This window comes from Neophocaena asiaeorientalis, unplaced genomic scaffold, assembly GCF_003031525.2.
Source record: "Neophocaena asiaeorientalis asiaeorientalis breed wild unplaced genomic scaffold, Neophocaena_asiaeorientalis_V1.1 scaffold550, whole genome shotgun sequence".
Taxonomy (NCBI): domain Eukaryota; kingdom Metazoa; phylum Chordata; class Mammalia; order Artiodactyla; family Phocoenidae; genus Neophocaena; species Neophocaena asiaeorientalis.
The window spans coordinates 615,290-635,315 of NW_020173396.1; the positions used below are offsets into that span (position 1 = coordinate 615,290).

Below are 20,026 nucleotides of genomic sequence, written 5' to 3' on the forward strand. Positions count from 1 at the left end.
GCATCTTATTTTAATTAGTTTCATCTATTTGAGCTGATTCTGGCATTAGAATCGCTTACAGGATGATTCAGCTCATGAGATGAAGAACACCTCGCAATCTCTTCTACCACCCCCCAAAAGCTTCAAAACAGAAGGACTACTCAGGCTGGGCAGCTCATTCCTATTAAAAAGGCAAAACTTTAGCACTGATGAAAAACAGATGAATTTTTTCTCCCTCTCTCTGAAACAGTTACTCTCTTTTACTGATGTGAAGTGACGTCAGCAATGCCTGTCCTATCCCCTTGGAGAGAAGGGAGAGAGGAGGAGGGGATGGAAGGAGGGAGCTGGGAGAAAGAGCTAGAGAAAAAGAGAGAAAGCCAACCGGGGGGAAGAGGGGAAAGGGACAGGGGTGGGAAGGAGAGAATGGGAAGGAATATTCTACACTTTGGGGCCAAAATTCCACAAACTGTGGGCAAAACAATGCTTTAGAAGCCGGTGATTGATAGGACACCTTTCTTTGCTCTCCCTCGATCTGCATATTCTAACATATGGAAAGCTTACAGGCCCTGTGCACTTATAGAAGCCGATAATGCATTAGCTCTCAGCAATATTTACAGCACCACTTTTAATACACACCAGATGGTTCGCGACTGTGCGGCCTCAGCCAGCTTGCTCCTCGATTTCACTCGGCGGCACTTTGTTGCAATTACGCTCCACGCTGAGACCAATTTTATTGGTGACCTATTTTTCATATTTGCAGCATTTTATGTTAAAAACCTCGTCTCTGGCCTTTTTGTAAAGGGCAGCGCTCAGGAAGGGAGAGCTTAGGAGGACGGCGGGGCTGTCTAGGTGGATATTAATATTTATCATGATGTTACATACCTCGGGTTTAAGTGAGTAAACCGGATAGACATAAGTACTCGGGTCATTATGTTTGTTCACTCACCCCCTGTTTGTCAGACCCCCACGGACTGTCTACACGGCGCGCTCGCTTCAGAGTCAATACATCCGACCATAAATATTGTATTCCATTAATTATCACGCCACTGGCTTAGCCTGGGCGCCGGCGTCCTCGAGCGACGCAGGGCAAATGAGGACGCTTCCTGAGCAGATTTCTAGGCTGGGAACCCCGCTGAAATTTCCGCAGTGCCTGGGAATTCCTAGAGCCCGAGCGCCCGGCTCAACTCGGGCTGGGCCTGGGGCCGGCTGGCGGGGGAGGGGGTGAGGCGGGCGGATGCCTGACGCCGCCAGGAGCGCTCAGTACCTGTTATCTTGCCACGCAGAAGGCCACAGGGAGAATCCCATTTGGCACGCCGGGAAAGGCTTTCAACTTTATCTCCCGTCATGTAAATATCCCCGAGTGCCCGACTGAGGGACTTTGTTTTGCATCGAACAATATAAATATCCTCTTTGCTGCAACGCAGGTGTGCGCTTCCTACCCGAACTCTTTTTTTTTTTTTTTTTTCCCTTCCTCGTTTATAGTAACTCTTTATACCCCCATCCCCTGGTTAAAAAATCACAGATGTTTACTTTATTGATATAACCTATACCATGGTTAGGCTGAGGATAATATGCCGCAACTAACAGTCATTTAGCAAATAATAGAGGCGTTCTGGATGCTTTCCAACGTTACACATGTAGTTGGTCATAAAATGATACGTGAAAAAATTAACATCTGCTTTCCTAAAATAAAGTGTGCCAAGTAGCTTTTTATGAATGCTTTCCTCATTTTAAAAAGAAATATGGAGAGATAAACTGGCACCCAGATGTATAGCATATTTATAATGGCTTTAGGATTAAAGGTAGCGTATTCATTGCACAAGCCATTTAAAAACTGACGGTTTAAAAGCTCCTTAACCCCAGACATCTTCGAATCCTTAAGAGTCTTCCAAATTGTATTATTTAAAGAGGAATTTACTGTAATTTAATTGTGTATCAAGGCAGAACTACGTGCAAGTCGGGGCACTGCGGCCTGAGCTCAACAGAAATTCCAACTCGCCTTTTATTTACCTAATTTCTCAGCAAGGTTCCCAGGCCCTTAAGAAGGCAGAGCTGGAAAGTTTAGTTGGGCTCTTTTTTGTTGTTGTTTAATTCCACTATTAGGAAATGAGGCCTACCTTTGAATTATTTCATTAGGATTTGGCCTTTTGGGGGAAGGGGTGGGAACCATAATCATTAGTGGCTTTTTATTATTTCTACAATAAATGGCTAGATTCTTTGTTGAATAAGCTGCTTGAATGTTTTGCAGATGTTCCACTTAGACCAAATCTGACCCCCTATTTCCTCCCAAATAAGTCGCATAAACTCTCCCTCCACTGCCTTTACTCGAGAGCATGTTCCCCCCACCCTGGCAAGTTTATAAGTGTCGAGCATATTCTTATGAAATTTCCACCTAACTGCACGCACACACACAAATACATTTACACACACACACACTCCCACCCACTGAGCCTCTGAGCGTGGCAGAGGGTAAGAGAAGAGAAAAAAAGACGAGAAACTGGTGAGGCGGAATGGAAAGGAGGAGGGAAGTCGGCGCAGTGGTTACACTCCTATGAGGAGTGCGCCCTCCCTGGGCCCCTCACCCCCCTTTGTGCCTTGGGTTTGAAACATGGGGGGTGGCCCAGGTCCGTTTCCCCCAAAGTGCCGGGAATCTCGATTTGCCCAGCGTTTGGGGCGTCCCCTCAAGGTGTTTCGGGCCCGTCCCAGCGAGCTGAGGCCGAGCCGGGCCAGCCCGGCGGTCATCCCGGAGCATCCCTCCCGCGGCACCGCCCAGCCGCCGCAGCCGCGCGTGGGCACCGAGGCCGAACAAAGGGCTCCGTGGGGCGCGGGGCGCGGGCACGTGACAGGCCCGGGCGCCGCGTCGCGAACCCCCGCTGGGAGGGGCGGCCGACCCGGGGGTGCCGTGTAGCTTCCCGACATAAAAAGCGCGGCGGGCCTCGCGCTGGACCCCTCCCTTTAAAGACAGAGATCTCTCCTTTTTCTCTTCTTTTCTTTCCTTTCTTTTTTCTTTCTTTCTTTTTAAGGTAGGAAGTGCGTGTGCCAACGTGTCTTGGTGTATTTCAGGAGAAAGAATGATGCATTAAACTTTAAAAAATCTTCTTGAGTTCGTAAAAATTATTGAAAACATTTTAACATGTTTTTGTGGCCTCACTGACCAGAGTGGATAAGTCAAGCTCTCGGACAGAGGTCTTTAGTCAAAGATGATATGTTTGTTAGGGAAAGAAAGTTTCCCCTCACCCCAATAACAAAACCTATCACAGATTTACTTCTTACTAGAAAAGAATGTGTCCTTTTTTGAACACCTCTAAGGTGTCAGATGCCTCTGAGAAATCAGGTTGGGTGAGTAAAACTCATCACACACGCGCCGATTTTTAAAGCCTGCCTGGATTTATAACTTAACCTTAGAAACACGTTTATCATCTCCATTCTCAACCTCAGGTTTAAGAAAAAAGTAGTGTTGGAGGGCCATGCCTTATAGAGGAGAAAAGCTTCTTTTAAAAAAAGATTTAAACCCACAGTACCAGTTGTTTGTTGTTGTTATCATGATTACGATGGTTATTATGTCATCCCTCCTTTTTGCACTTGATCTGATGAGAGAACTTTTTAAAAGAGTGTGAAATGAAGGACACAAAGACAGTATATCAATGAAAAGAAGAAAGTGGCCCTTTTCATGAGAACTAAAGAAAACCCAAATGTAGATGAAGTGTACCGTAAAAGCTGCTTCAAAGTCCATCTTAATTCCCTTGGGCTCAGTCATCACAAACATGTGATAATTGGGAGTCCTGCATGGAGGTAAGACAGCCATGGGCTGGGGGTCATGCAGATGTACCTCCCTGCCCTCTAGCTCCAAATACATTTGAACCAAGAACTTGGAGACCTTACAGAACCCAGGTTTGGCTACTTAAATTTCAAATGCTATATGCCCATGAAAGTAATTTTTCCCTTCCTGAGTAACTGTGCTCACGAAGGGAGCTTCATCCTCCACCCCACCTCACCCCTCAGCAGGTTGGAATATGCTGGGCCATATTCTAGGTTTTGACTATTACTTTGTGATCAGCTCTGTTTAATTTTCTATTTATTTTCGGACCTCAGCCTTTCTGGATCACAAAAGTCCCCACAAGCAACACAGCAATAAATCTGAACAAAAATAAGACAGATTTCCTCATCGATGTGTAATAAAGTTAAAGGACATTGTTCTGTCAGACAAGCGCTAAGTAGAAAATAAATCTCAGAGTCTGGGGAAACAAAACGGAGCGCTGCTGGCATGTGTGTAAATTTACTTTTAAAAGCAATAAATCAATGTTAAATTAAACAGCTGGGTACCCTGTCTAGGAGAAGGTTCCGTGTTTAAGAAAACCTTGACGGGAGAAATGTGCTATTTAATCTGACACCAATAACAAAAAAAGTTAAATTTTTATTGTGATCCAAGGCAAGACTGGCCTGGGAATGTCTCTGAACTTCAGAGAGGAAGAGGGGAAGAAGAGGCAGTGTGAACTGTATCTACAGTTTCTATCTTCAGATCTTGACATATGTTTTCAGGCATAAGGAGACGAGGAGGTTTCATAGAAATGTTTTAGATGTTTTGTAAATTGTAGCTTAAGCTCCTTACTGGCTTAGGTTTGTTGGGTGGGTTATGATCTTTGTGGGATTTTTCCTCCTGTAACTACTATAACCTGTGGAGATGTTTTACTGAGCACGTGGAGCATATTCTTATCTAACACTTCCTTGATTCTCAACGTGATTGTTTTGTACAGTAAATAGCAGAGTAGAAAATAAAGAGAATTGTTATTTCATATCTATTATGTCTTGCCTTTTTTCACTGAGAAGCAAACCTGAGATTGGAGTAGCAGTTAAAAATCAACTGGAATATTTTAATATTCATTTTTCTAAGTTTTTTTGTTTGTTTGGTTGGTTGGTTTATTTTCACAAAACACTTAATTGGGAAAATTTGTATGTGTGGGGTTGGAGCAGGGGACAGAACAATAGAAAACCCAAGCTCTGGCTCTGCATTCTAAGAACAATGTGAATCGATGAGTTATTATAAAGACAATATTCAATAGCAGGAGATTAGGAGTAGTTTAAGGCTAACATGTACATACACGGATTCCCCCACCACCAATCTTAAAATGAAATTCCAGGAAGAATCAACAGAAGTACTTTAGAAAGCAGACATGAGATGAACCCCTTAGTCTTTTGCATTCAGATCAACTAGTTTAAAAGAAAAATATGGGATTCTTGCCTATACAGAAACCAGCAAACTGTTCTTTACTTTCTTCATATCACAATCTCAGAAGCTGTGTTTTGTTAGCCAAGTTCCACAGAATATTCATATAATTAGGTAACATCATTCAAACCTAAAAGATGGGGAAAGTGCTGTTTTCTCCCTCAAGCTACAAACTAACAGGGATATTTGGCAGCATCTTGGCTACCTTTGACTTTTCTTCAGCCAAAGGAAATATCAAAGACCCGGTTGCCTGGAGAAGAATAAAGTTATGTTATTTATATTTTGAAGGCTGCATTCAGTTTCCATGACCGGTCGTGGCTTGTTAAGGAAATCTGTGTCTTATGCCACTCAGAGATGGCTCGAATTGCGTGTCAGGAGACGTCTGGGCAGCCTTGTAAACTCAGAATGACTTCTCAAATCCTGCTAGGATTTCCCAGCGATGTGCTTTCCTGTGTGCTGAACCCCTGGGAGTCATGTCAGCCCAAGGTGAGCCTTTCAGGCACTGCTCTTGGTCCCCATCTGGAGAGGAAGGTGCAGAATTAGTTAGATGCTGCGCTGGTTTTGGAGGTGGGGATGGGGGGAACGGAAAGGCCGCTTGTTCTAATTAAAGACAATAAGCAACCCTGTGAGGAGCTGTCCTTTAGCCTTAGCCTGAGGCAGAAAGGGTCTGTCTCACCTCAGTAGTTAAGTCTGTCTGAGCTGGCTTGTGGGGCGAGGAGCAGAAACCTGCAGGTAGCGTTGGGCTCAGGTGAGACTGGGCCAGTGGTTAAGTCGCAGCGAGTGCATCTTTACCTCCCAATTCCCTAGTCGCTCTGTGCTCTGCGCTTGACTTTGATTCTAACTTTGCTTGCTAGATGGCGCTCGGTGTCTCAGGACCTTCCGTTTCAGAATTAAAGCGGCTTTTTAGTTAGCACCGTTGTTCTCAACTAGTTGTGGGCATTTGATTAACACAGTGCTGGTAATGTTATTACTGCCCTTGTTTTTGTCACCCTTGTTCACTTTTTGATTAAGGTAGCGCCCAGGTGGGAGCTGCCCACCTTAATCCGTATAATAAATAAAATTGAGTGAAACTCTACACCTGAACCTAGGGTACATTTATGGCTCAATTATCCGTTCTGATGCATATCATAAAAGCACTTCTGTAACTTTTCCTCCAGTAATCTGATTGGGGTTTTCAGGAAGAAGATAAATCAGCAGGTCCAGATGGTTATTTACCATCCTTGAGGTTTACCAACAAGAGCTCACCTCCGGCTCCCACTACTATTACCTATTTCCATTTCAAGATGAGTTAAGCTAATCTTAGGGAACTTATTACTTTCATTTATCATTATGGCATGCCATTCATTGATTTTAAAGTATTATAATTTGTTTAAAGCCCAAAAAACTACAATTCATGTCCACAAAGAAATGTGTTTTAATATTAGTAATAAAGGCTACCATAAAGCTTGTGAAGGGCTATTTGTGGATCCTAATGTATATTTATTTTAATCACTAGGTGATTCTTCTCAGATATTCAAAACACTTTAAAAAAATACTTCTTTGTGTTGAGGCACAAAGAGACAAAATCAATAGCTCTAAGTTTCTGATGGAAAAAATTAAGATGAGCCAAAAGGACATGTATGTTGTTTTGTCGAATGAAGATGTCACTTTCACAGCACCCATCGCTCTCAAACCATTGTGCGCCCCTTAAAGAAAAGGTTGCAGGTGAGGAAGAAAATGAAAAAAAAAAAAAAAAACCTTCTATGTAGATATTTTACAAACATTTTAACAAAAGAGAGTTTAACTTGCTACTTGCTTTTAGGATTTAGAGAACTAATTTGTATAGAAATGTTCCATCTTTAGGAAAATCAATAACACTCAGAGCTGGGTGGTTTGGAAACCTTTTGTCAAACCTTGGCTGCTTTGGTGGAGAACCCCGCGGTCTCTCTTTAGGTGTTAGGCTGAAACTAGCAGGCGCTGAAAACCTAAAACGGAAAATTTACAACTTGATCGGTCCCAGCCACAAACCAAAAAACCTGCTACTGGTGCAAACATATGTTCCAGATTAAGTTAGGCAAATGGCTCTCGTTTTCTCAGGGTTGAAAGTTGATCATGAAAATTCAAATTTGAGTAAGCTCTGCTTCCAATGGATCACCAGATCCTCAAACGCTTATAAATCTCTCCCAACCATTTACTCAAGAGATTTCATATATTTTATTACCTTCTTGAGAGCTTAGTTTATAATCTCCTGCAAATTTAATCCAATCAGGTATTATTTTCGGGGAACACATCTAGTTTTAAAAGTTGGGTAAGTTGAAAACTAGGTGTATTCTCTTCTCTAATGTTAAACTGCTAGATAGCTAATGTGTGACTCAGTTGCTCTAATGCTTTTTCTATTTCTTCACATACAGACTAACTTTAAAAAGCAGAAATTAAACTGCTGGATTTATTTTAAAGTTTCTTTAAAGTTTTATTCACCAGAGGCGTAGGTGATATTTTTCACAGCATGAGACAAAATAAGAGAGTGTTACCCAAGCCTTTAATTATGTCAGGAAAGACTGAAATTATGATGTTTCTTTTAATGGGGATAAATGTATTTTGCAACCTCCCTGTGGTCATACAGCCATCTCCCAGCTCAGTCATTTGTAGACCAGTCTGGCTATTAAGATGTCTTGTAAGCTAGGTTAGAATTAGCTCCCGATTCTCCAAGATGGCTAGCTCCCCGGGCAAGTTGCAGAGGATGGAGCCTGGCATCAGATACCTTGGGTCCCTTCCTATCTCGGGATAGGAAGACATTCCCTATTACCTACCCGAACTTGCATGATCACCCAGCAGATTTTAACCAATACTGTCATGTTGAAGTTTGATAGTTATTGTTTACATTTCTCCCTTCCCCAAGGGGTCTTGGAAAGTGTTTAAGAGATTATTGATTTCCAAGAAACCAAATAAAGAAGGCTGTTCTTTTATAACATATGAAATACACACTTTAACTAAATAGGCAGTGTATATTTGACATTGACAAATGGGCAAGAGACAGGAAACTTATTTTAAAAGACTCTGAAGGAGGCAAAAAGTGGATAGGACAGAAACAACTCTCTAGAAGAGTGGGGTTGGAATTAAAGAAAAAGCTGGGATAAGGTGTGTGTTGCGGGGGGAATGGCCATGTGTGCTGTAAAATGGTTTAAAGTTTTATCGAACACATGCAGGTGGTGAGCAAACATCACTGGAGAACCTCCTTTTCAGGGGGACCTAATCAGTATCACTCAGTGTTTTGACTGATTTGTCTTTTGAAAACAAGAAAATCAAGTTTTCTTGCACTTCTTTTCGCCACATTTTTTTCTGGCAAAGTGGTCCTGAAATATCCACCCAGGTCTGGGAGTTTCTGATTAACTTAGAATAACCCACAAACATCATTCTGAAACTCTGTCAAGAATACACTTAAAAAAAAAAAAAGAAATTCCTGATTAATTAAATAGAGATCTTAGCCACCCTGTCCGCGGGTCATAAGGGAAATCTCCAGTGAAGGAAAGAGATTCCCAAAAACCCAGATTGAAGGAACAAATGCTAGACACCCAGGAGTTCAATAACTGCTCTCTATTCCACCCAAATCTCCACAAGTTCCCCACACCAACAGAGGAAAGTTCCACGTCCTTCTCCACACCTGATTCTCTTTCTTGTTCCTGAACCTCTGGAAGGTAAGAATGAAATATTCATTTATCCAAAGATGGAAACCCAGTTCATAGAATAAATTCCGTAAAAATACACCAACCAAAGACATTCAAACATTATGGAGATATTTCATTTGTAGTTTCACAACTGGGAGGTGGATCCCCAGTCTAGAATGTGCGAGTCTCCAAGTTCCTATTATTCAACAGGTCCCCTTTGTTACCCTGCACACTTCAGCTGCCACAATGCATTTCCCTAGTTTTCATAGGAGGGTCGTTCGGCTAGTTAAAATAGCTCCCGGTGTGGCCGAGTTTCTCTTGTAGCACGGACTTGTCTTAGAATTTGGGCAAAACGACTCATGAGACCACAAGAGTGACCAAACTATGAGAAAAAATTACCTTTGGAGATAACTCAGCAATGACTTTGCACACTAAAAAAGGGGCAAAAATTTTGTGTAAGCAGCGCTGTGTGAGAAAACAGACTGAATTGTTAACCTATGAAATATTTAATAAAATATTTGTATGTCTCATGGGATAGAAAAATAGAGTGTTTTGAAGCTGAATTGCCACTAAGCTGAGGAATTCACAGAAATTTGTCATTGTAATACTATGCTAAATAAAGAATCATTTTATCCTGAAAGGCATTGTAATCCATGTTACTATACAAAAGCAATTTTGTAATCGGTTTGTCGAGGCTATTTTAGAGGAAAGAAACTTCTTACTGTAAGATACCAGAATTCTCCCCCCTTTTCACTTTCCTGGCCCTTTCTGGTAAAGTTTGGATTAAGTTGATTTGAAACGATTTTTGTACAATCGATGTTTTAATAGAAATTTGTTTTTGGCCATCTTGCCTGCTCTAAACGTAATACTTTGGTCCTCAAAGTCGGTTCAAGAGAGTAGATGATTAGAACAGGGTTCCAGAGGGAGGGAAGAGATTTCACTTAAAGTCCAACAAGTGAGGCAAGTTTCAATAAAGGAAGGTGCAATTTGAAATCTTTAAAAACTAGTCTTGTCTTAAGAGTGGTGACTTAAAGGTTGCTAGGGAGATCATGCAATGAAAAAGACACCACACGAAAGTAATCTTCCTTTATTGTATTTTGCTTAACCCGACAGTAAAAAGGAGAGCCAAAGAGGGAGGCATGCCGAAATCTGGAGCTTGGAGTCGAGGTCTGAAAGTAGGAAAAGAGGTGGTGGTGGGTACTGAGCCAGACGCGCCCCCTTTTAGTGCTGTCAGATAAGTTTCTGTCAAGCTCTTTAGCGCGCCGCCGGCCGGGCGCCCGCTGCACAGCCACCTGCTACCGGGCGGTAATTAACCAGTACCTGGGCGCACCCGGGTGAGACGGCTCCAGCCACGGACAGAGCCGTGGGACCGAGGGCCCAGTGGGTCTGAACGCACAGCTCTCGGTCCACAGGTCTCTCGCGACTGAGATCACCAGCCCAGGGAGAATGGACTCACAGTACAGAGCTCTTAAACCGGTGCCGGTACAGCTCTGGCCAGCTAAGGGGTGGCTGTGAGAAGTTGGCCAAAGAAAAGTTGTGGATAAGACTTCTGCCACAAAAATGACTGAGAGTGGCGCTGCTTTCATTATAAAGTAGATGCAAATTCGGGGAGCAGGCAAACGGTGTGTCAAATCTGTGGCACTCTAGTTAACACTCGGCACGGAGCAAACAAGACTCTCTACCCACAAACTGTATACTTTTTAAACCCATTGTCGCTTTGGGCTCAGATCCTAAGATTTCGAGCGCCAGTTTCCTATGGTGAGGGGGTGGTCGGAGAGAGGAATCAGGCGAGCGCCGGAACTTCGGGGTTCTGGCGGAGGGGAGAGGGAAGGGGGCGCGCTGGGTGCTGTCCATGGTGCTGGGAAGAACGCGGCTTCATTTCGCTTCATTTCGCTGCACCCAAACCGAGCTCAGGTGTAAAAGAGGGAAGAGAAACCGAGAACTCCTGCGGCTGGGATTTGTTTTTCTTCCCATGAATGTGGAAAATACGCACATGGATGTACAATTTAAACAGCACTCTACGAGGGTTCTCCCCTATTTCTCAGCCTGCACTGCTGAGTCAGACAGCAGCGGTAACTGGTCATTATAGGACGGTTTCCTCCTTAAAGTGTTCCAATATTTCAAAGTAATGTAATTATCAATTCTTGACATACCAAGTAAAGAGGAAGGCGGAAAGAAAAAAGGTGATTTGAGACTTTAAACATATCCAAAGGCTCTTAGCTATTTCCAGGTTTGATACCGTATAAAAAGCACAGCATGACTTTGCCTGTTAGATGATGAGTTTATCGAGAAAGTATTAAAAATATATAGATCCAGTTTCATTTAAATAATTCTCTAAACTTCACGCTGGCCAAATACTTCAGTTATATTTTTTTGTTAGCAAGAATAAAAGGAGCAATTTATCTATTGTTGTGTGTGTGTGTGTGTGAATTTGAAATGGTTGATTTCATTTTAAGTTCCAAAATGGTACTATAACAACTGCATTCTCTTAAAACAGATTTGATTTCTTAAAAGACATGTGCCCAGAAAGAAAGCAAGATGCAAATAGAAAGTATTTCAAAATGAGGATAAAGAACTAAATAGAAACATAGCTTACCTAGGAAGTAAATCACACTTTTGTTAAAAGAGGTGGGGAGGAGAGGGAGAGAGAAAACATATATAGGTTTTTACATATGTGTAAAATACATGTTTTGTTTTGCTTTACACAAAGTTTATGTGTCTGTATATATATGTGAAATTATGTGACAAAATTTCAGGTAGAATATGACTATGTTTTGTCAAACCAGAAATGTGAAAAACAGGAAAACAATTTTTCTTAATTATGTTAACCATGAAACATCTTAGCCTTAGCAACTTGAATCCATGTGACAGTGAAGAAGGAAAGGGACGAGAATTCAGACAGCTGACACAATGATCAGCAGCACCTGACAGCATCTCAGTTGATATTTGATATCAAGCACTAGATCAATATTTGTGAGATCAATGCATTTTTAATGGTTTTCCTTTGAAACTGTATGAAAGCCAAATTGTGACACTCTGTGCTAGGGTTATTTTTAGAGCTGGCTATTCCAGGGGATGATATTAAGTAATTTATTGAGGCAAAGCAAAAAACCAAAACCAAAACCAGACAAAAGAAAACCACCCACACAAAACCCCCCACAAAACCCCCAAACCAAAACCACCACAACAAACCATCAATATTTCGTCAATTGATAAATCCTGGTTATCTAGGTACCCAGAGACAGTGGGAACATTTACTGGAAAAAAGCCATTTTATGTAATTATAGTTAAAATAAGACAAAGAAGAAAACAAGCCTTTGGAAAATTATTTGGAGGTACATGAAGATGAACTGGATCATAGATACCTTTTTCAGGCACAATGGGATTAGGTGGTACTTGAGCAAAAAGAAATGAAAATGATAAAAAGAGAAAGCCCGTTCAGCTTTAGGGTCAATCACCTCATGTGTGGAACTCTATAGGAAATAACAGATTTTTGTGTGTCCCAGGCAGAAGAGAAAACCGAGAACTCTATCTGAAACTCATAGCAAGGTCCCCACAAAGGTCAAATAGAGAAAAAAAAAAAAAGTAATTAGGGATATGTACTGTCTATTATTTTCCTTTTAAGAGTTTATACATTAAAAATAAAATGCAAATTGATCTCAGAGGCACATAGGTCCCCAACTTAAAAATCTTTAAATTGTAACCTAGAAGGGTTCTACTCTTTATTTTTCACTCTTTAATGCTTAGTCAGACAGCAAACATTAACTCATTTGCTTACTCATTATGTTTGACAAAAAAGCTAAACTTGTATTTATTTCTTTTTACAGATTCAGTTTTGAGGAATTTTCACCCAGAGGAATCCAAGACAGCAAGCAGCAATTATTGGGGAGGTAGATGATGGGGTGGTGCAGAGGGAGTATAACTAGGTGAACATTTTGGAAGGACAGCAACAAGGTGAGATGTGATGATTGTGGATAGTGATAAGCAGATGTTTAAGTTTTTGCACTAAAAGAGAAAGAAAGTGTCTTCCACTTGTAATTCAACTTTAGTTAAGAACTTGGGAGAGACTGGTTTCTCTTTTGCTTGAAATAATAGGAACATTTTAGAAAATTTCTGATGCCTGACCTAAAGACCTCTCATCCCTCTCCAAGATAGAGAGTAAAATACTTCAGAACCATGCAATTCTTAAATTTTTTAGCTCAATGTTTCCTTTTTTCTAATGCTTTTCTTATGACCGTAAATTACCTGACAACGAAACTGTCAATATATTATTACTAACAGATCGCTTTAAATAAAACACATTGTACTATATGCTTTTAAATGAAATACAGACCTAAGTCCTTTTGCAGTAGAATTAAATCATGCACTTAGTATACTCCTTAAGAGGCTAGGTAAAAGCACATTTTCCAGGATTTTTAATAACTCCATAACGAACAGTCACTCCCTGCATGTGTCTCTATGTTCTGGCAGATTGCCTATAAACTAAAAACACCAACAGTTTGAATCAATTTTTCTTTAATGAAATAAAGCCAACCTTAAACACTGATACACATCACATACAGATAACTTACAGATGCAAATGAACTTGAGGCATTGAAAAATATTTATTACAAAGCCTTGCAGAATTTGAACATGAAAAATTTATTTAAAAGAAAATAAGTTTACAAACAATCCTGGTGACCAACATATATGGAGTACCTACTATGTTACCAGCACTGAAAAGACATACACATACTGTATATGTTGTCTATCCTGGTGGAATGGCCATATGTACCCCATGGATGGATATGTGTATGCATGTGTGTGCACATACACACAGATATCTATGCATATATACATATTTTCCTATTAGGTCTTTAAAAAAAAACCCTGAGTATTTCATAGAAGGAAATGAACTTCATATTCAATTGTAGTTAATTTGGGCTTCATTTTGGCTAATCATAATTTGGCCAATAATTTTTTTCCTGATAGCATGAAGGACAGTACTTAGAATTTAAAAGTTTAGTGTTCCAAAAATGCTGCTCTTCTTAAGCCACTTTGAAGTAATGCTAGTGAGCCTAAGATCCAGATCTACATGTTAATCTCTAGTTTTGCCTTCAAACAGAATTCAGTTACAAAGAACTTGGAAAGATTTTGAATCTATTCAGGAGAGGAAAACGCTTTAATTTTCTGAGGAGTAAAAACTCCCCAAGAAACTTCATATAGCTTCTTAGATTTTGCTTAGCATATGTGATAAAACATTGATTGTTGCAGTTTGGTGACCCATGAAATTTGGGGGTTAGTTTTCTCTTCAGACCAGAGCATATAATTATGCAAATAAAGAGCTGTCACTGATCTAGTGAAATACTCACAAACACATGCACTCTGAAATTGGACAGAAAAGTGAAAATGGTTGGTGATGTGATGGTGCCATGGTTTGTTTTCCTGCCAAGTTTCTATCCAAGTTCATTATTCAAATTGTAAACTTTAAAAAGAGACATATCATTCTTGGGGTGTTGGTTGTCTTTTCATTTCAGATTCTTTGTATTGGTACTGCAGGCTGGCTACAAAGTACAGTTCAACATTATTTTACCTATGACAGTCTCCCATATTACCCAATGTATTAGCCAAGGAAGAAAACGTGGAATGATCTGGAAAGAAAGATGCAGGGCCTCTCTAGATTTCTTTTCTAGAAACATGTTTCAAATAGAACTCAACTCCAACAATACAAAGGATATAGTGAAAGGTTTTTCACAAATCTCAAGGCAAAGGACTGGGAAAAGTTGCCTGGAAGGCCTCATGGATTAAGTCAAATTTCCATTTTCAAGCTTTTTTTCCATTCAAGGGGAAAAGACTGGTCACTGCATGATATCCACTTAATGGTCAAACTTTCAGTACGATTCTCTCCTATCTAGCAATTAAAGCCCACTCCGTAATATTTGGTTACTTTAACCTTTAAGGTTCATTTATAATTACCACTCCTCTAAAACCTTTGTGCTAAGAATTAACAAGAGTTCTTCAATGTAACCATGCTCTTTGGCATCAAGGTCTCCCAATTCCAAAGTTACCATTGCGAAGGCTGTTGCATAATTTCAGATGTCATGGAGAGTCCCACTGATGAAATCTGAGAAGGCTCATGTCAGACCACTGACTGCTAAAGACATCACTACATGAAAGATCAGTGGTGTGAAACTTTAAAAACATCGATCCAAATGAATCAATTAAATCAACATTCATCTCTCCTAAGTGTGAGGTTTAAAACTATCATTGTTGCCTCTTTTTCTTTTTTTTTTTATCCTACATAGATTTCGAGATAAACGCTGGAATGCTTTGATGGCTACTTCTATCCTTGAATCTCTGTTAATCGACTTTGTGCTATTTCCCCCTTTTCAACATCTTCCACTTGGTGTACATTCTTTACTTTTAGTACGTGCATGACAGTTGCAATGCTTTAAATCTAAAACCGCCTAACAAAGCTAACGCTTTAGATAGGGTAGCTTTAAGCTCTGTGAAGTGTTGATTAAAAACCCTTTCCCAGACTCAAACTGATCTTTTTGGAGATTAATCGAATATTAGATAAAAGGAAGACGAACAATTCAAGAGACTCCCACTCAGTCACACTATACAAGGAAGGAAGGAAGGAAGGAAAGTATTCAATTTTTGAAAGGGAGTACCTCCTGGAGTCTTTTATTTTATATTATTATACCTCCTAATAAGTAATCATAAAATAACCACTACTATTATCCTTATTTTTGGCCACCCATATTTCAAAACTGAGAATATATCACACTTATTTAAAGACATTTTTCTCTACAAAGGCATAGGGAAAAATTTTGAGAAAATTTTAGCCTTTCTGTAATAGTAATCTTTCTTAAATGAACCAGGATTACAGACACCAAAAGGAACCTGTCAGTCCACAGTTACAAACTATGATTCCAACCGGAGACACACATGTGTCTAGACTGCAACCCCGGATAATCCAGAGAAAAATGAAAAGAATCTAATTTATTAGCACTGATAATACAGTTAACATATTTTGTCACCCACACTCTCTCAAAAAAGTTACAGGTTTTAAAGAAGGAAAAGCTGTGAAATAAATACAAACAAGGTATTTTCAGATTAGATGTACTACATCAAGGACCTATACAGGGATTTGGGAGCAATTTAACCTCAACAGAGTCCTTTTGGAAAACACATTTGTTTACCGTATATAGTAAAGTATATTTTATAAAATGATAGTTTAACAACGGGTTCGAATTTCCTTGTAGCTAAGGAGATATTTTAGGTCTTAAAAACAAATATCTTAAAAAAAGCTTTGTGAAAGTTCCAAGCTAAATAGTGACTCAACTGAAGTTAGGGTATTACCTTACAGCAACAATAATAGTAATAAGTAACTATAAGGTTTAAAATATTGATAAATGCTGTCCCATCATTCTTATTAAGTTTCTGCTTTTATTGACCTCTGTGAGTGATTAAATGAGCTTCTGAACAAGAATAATAAGTCACCGGATATTGGGAAAATTGTTTTTTATTTTAAAATAGTAAACAGAAATATATAATATATAGGAAACTCCTGTGCTTTAGTTTCCTTTTCTTTTGGTATAAACAATAATGCAATCCAAATTGAAGCACAAGGCAGAAACTTGAGAAAAGAACAATTAATACAAGAAGATTTCTCCCCCCGCCTTCAAATATCCATGAAAACTTTTAACGGCTGTATAGTTAAGTACCTTTAGAAAGCTCCAAAGCCAGTATCTGGCTTTTAAGTTTTAACAGTTCTATTCTGGACCTTAGATTGATCAACAACTCCTTGCTTCCCATTCCACTTCCTCTAAGAACTCACTATATAATTTAAAAAAAAAGCCCACTTCCTAACTTTAAACCTCTACTCTCCTGAAAACTTGTCTTAAAGAAACCAAAATGGGAGAGCAGAGCAGAAACATTGTTAACCCTTGTCTCGTCCAAGCAGGCGGGCTACTACCAACTGACTGTTGTTATTCCAGGAAAACTGAGGTGAAAACAATATATTTATACCAACAAACCCATAATCAACAGGTTAAAAGATTCTACATTACAAGGAATCTTATCAGTAATCAGTTGGAGGTCTGGGACGGGTTGCCTAGTTCCCTCTGGGTTGCAACAGCGCAGATCCACAAGTAGAAATTACATTTACACAACTTAAGTTTGCAGATAGCTCTCTATAGATAGTTAAACAAGGCCTAACAACCCAGTAGTTTTAAAGTATTAAAGGCAACTAAGCAGTGATTTACTCTAGTTACAAGTGAAGGTTTTTTAAAAACTAGGGGTGAGAAAACTGAAGAGAAGAAATAGGAGTGATTTGGTTTATAACCTGAGGATGTTTGCTCTAATTCAGCTGCAGACGCTTCACAAATTGAGTACTGTACAAGTGCTGATTAAAAAAATGCAATAAAACTAGTTTCTTGTGAACATTTTAATATTCCGAAAACAGCACACAATTTATAACACTTGGAAAAATATATTCAATCCACATCAATTCTCAAATCCTCTCCGTGGAAGGTACCATTATTTTACACAGTTCACTATGACTTCTAAAACAGAAAAGATTGCAGAGCAACATGCTCGATGCTGCTGGGGTTACACATTTTAAGCCACCCAAGGAATTGGATAAAATGACATTTTGCTTTTTCCTCCTATGTTGTTCCTGCTAAAATAACATCGAAAGATATGCATATAAGATTACTGAAAGAAAGATCACCTTAATTTACCATCATTAAAATTATGAAAACTAATTAATGCACTTGTGTACCAAACACAGATACTACCAGTTTTAAAACTTGCTGAAATCGGTTCCTAGTATAAAAACATTTTATCCATGAGGTGGTTATTTTAAGTTATTTTTCTGAGGAGTCAAACAGTTCTAAGTTATTTTGGGTACATTTTGTCGTGTCCTCAAGTAAGGCAGGCATATTGTTGCGTATATTTTAAAAAAGGATGAAAAAAAATACTAAATTCAGATCCTCACTTATTAGAAACAGAATCTTCACTAGGTAATTAAATTCTACAAGTAATTAAAAAAGTAATAATGTTAAGATTTAACACGTGAATTTAAAAGTCAGCAAAATCTTAACTTATTTTACCTCATATTTCACAGAGTTGGCCAGATCCTAGCTGGATTAAAATACTTAATTGTTGAAACTGTAAGGCAAAACCTTACAGAGGAGATGGACTACTACGAATTATACCATTGGATTGAGAGGAGAAAAGTCTTCCACACCAGGTCTTTCCCTTTCTGTTGAAGCAGAAAACTAAAGGAATCATTTTAGCCCCACTAAGCCTTTCAGAAGGAAAAGGTTCAAGCGCACAGATTCCTTTTCCTTACGACGATAAAAAATATTCTCCCTAAAAAGGTCTAACTCTATGAAAGCTCAAAATAGACCACTCTACTTAGAATTAACAACAACAAACTTCCTCCACATTAAGATTTAAACAAAACTTAAGTATGCTATCTAAATTACAGTGCTACCCAACACACATTATATATTTAAAAAAGTAAATTCTAATGATAAAGTTGGAAACTCCCTTGAAAATGAAACCTTTCCCACATGTACTTAAAAGATTTGCTCATCATTATGTTTTGGTTTAAACAATCTCTTCTGAAATTAGAGACTTGTGTAAATTCTCGTATTCAGTTGGCAAGGTTTCCAGCGATAACGTGGATTGGGTACTTTATAGATTTTTCTAATGCAGTTTTTCTTCTGGTCTCGAAATGAAAATAGATCGTTAGGGAGAGAACAATTTGCCCTCCCCGAACTACACAGTACATCACGGAATTCACGTTATGAATTTAAATTTGGTTTGGGAGGGGGGGGACTTCCTTAAAAAAAAAGACATAGACGCCCTTACGGAACAAACTTTTTAAAACGGGAGTTTTAAGTCTAGAATAAAAGTTTCCTTCGGTTCGGTTCGGGGGAGAAAAAAAATGGATATGATTCAGGGGGAAGGGGGGCCGGGGGAGAGGAGAGGAGCGGAGCTGCGGCTACGTGGCTGCGGGCGGTAGGACCGCGCAGACGCCCCTCGCCCCGCAGCACCGGCGCGGGCTCCATCAGGGCAATTAGAGGCGCGCCGGCCGCGCCGGGCAGGGCGCTGTCGGCCTTAATCTGCGCGCTGACGGGCAGTGCGAAGCCCAAGCACAGCCCGCAGGAAGCACGACCAGTGAACCCATATTGCTTTGACAGTTGCACTCATCTAGAAATAATGCAAAACGCTATTTAGATGTATATATCACGACCCTGTGCTCTAGGAAGAAAACAATCTAATGAGGGGCTGGGAGTCGGCTCGCCGACAACAGGCGGTGGGGAGACGTGTGGATGCATATGCTCGAGTGTGCTTCCTCGGCTTCCCCTCCCCCGTCTCGCTCGCTCTCCTCTTACAGCTCTTCGTGCTTTATTCGGTGGGAGCGCCGCGTCAGAGTCGGCTTCAGGGAACTGGTCTTTGCCTCAGAGGCTTCGGTAAAGAACTTGAAAATAGACGGGAAGCTCTTCCAGGAAGTTAGCTCGTGACGGTCGGTGCCTGCAAAATGCACAGATTCAGTTACGAGGTGGCCTCGCGTGCTGCCGGCGCAGGTGGGACGGGACAGCCGGGCTCTGCCGAGGCCCAGGCCGCCGGTCCTCTGTCCTCGAGCCCGCGCCCTCTGCGCCGCGCCGCGTCCCGCCCTCGGAGCCCAGCCCCCACCCCTCCAGGGCGCGCGACCCCTAGGGACCACACCTGTACCTGAGGGTTCACGTGGCCCCCAGGGCTCGGAGGGAGGCTGCGGCCCACCGACTCCGCGTCTCCGCCGGCGGCGCTCGGGGTGGCGATCCCGGAACTCCGCCGCCTCTGGCCTGAGCCCCTAGCACGTCCCCGACGCGCGGCCGCGTCCGGACCTTCCCCGCGGTCGCCCGAGGCGCGGCCGGCGGCCCCCGGGGCCTCAGCCCCTCCGGGCCAATCGAGGCGCTGGGCGGGAAGGGCCACTCCCTCTCCCGCCTCGAAACCACCCACTTCCCCAGGCTGGGCGCGCGCGGGGATTGGTTTCCCCTGCGCTCGGAATCCGGCTTTTGCACCCTCCGCAGAGCACCCACGTTTCTTTGCTTCCCAAGAGAAAGAAACAAGTTGGATTTTAGTGTCCTAGCAGCTTACATTTTTTTTTTTTAAAAACAGGTTTTAGGGGACTGTTTTAGAA

At 40.9% G+C, this 20,026-nt stretch overlaps 1 protein-coding gene across 2 annotated transcripts in view; it reads right to left on the reverse strand.

The window, feature by feature from the left end:
• Positions 1–13,336: 13,336 nt before the first annotated feature.
• ARB2A (ARB2 cotranscriptional regulator A) overlaps positions 13,337–20,026 on the reverse strand; it is a 431,289-nt gene continuing 424,599 nt past the window's right edge. For both annotated transcript variants that reach the window (XM_024746976.1, XM_024746975.1), the window contains one exon: positions 13,337–19,377. In XM_024746976.1, coding sequence (XP_024602744.1) covers positions 19,235–19,377 — 143 coding nt within the window. In that variant the 3' untranslated portion in view covers positions 13,337–19,234. The remainder of the gene's footprint in view (positions 19,378–20,026) is intronic.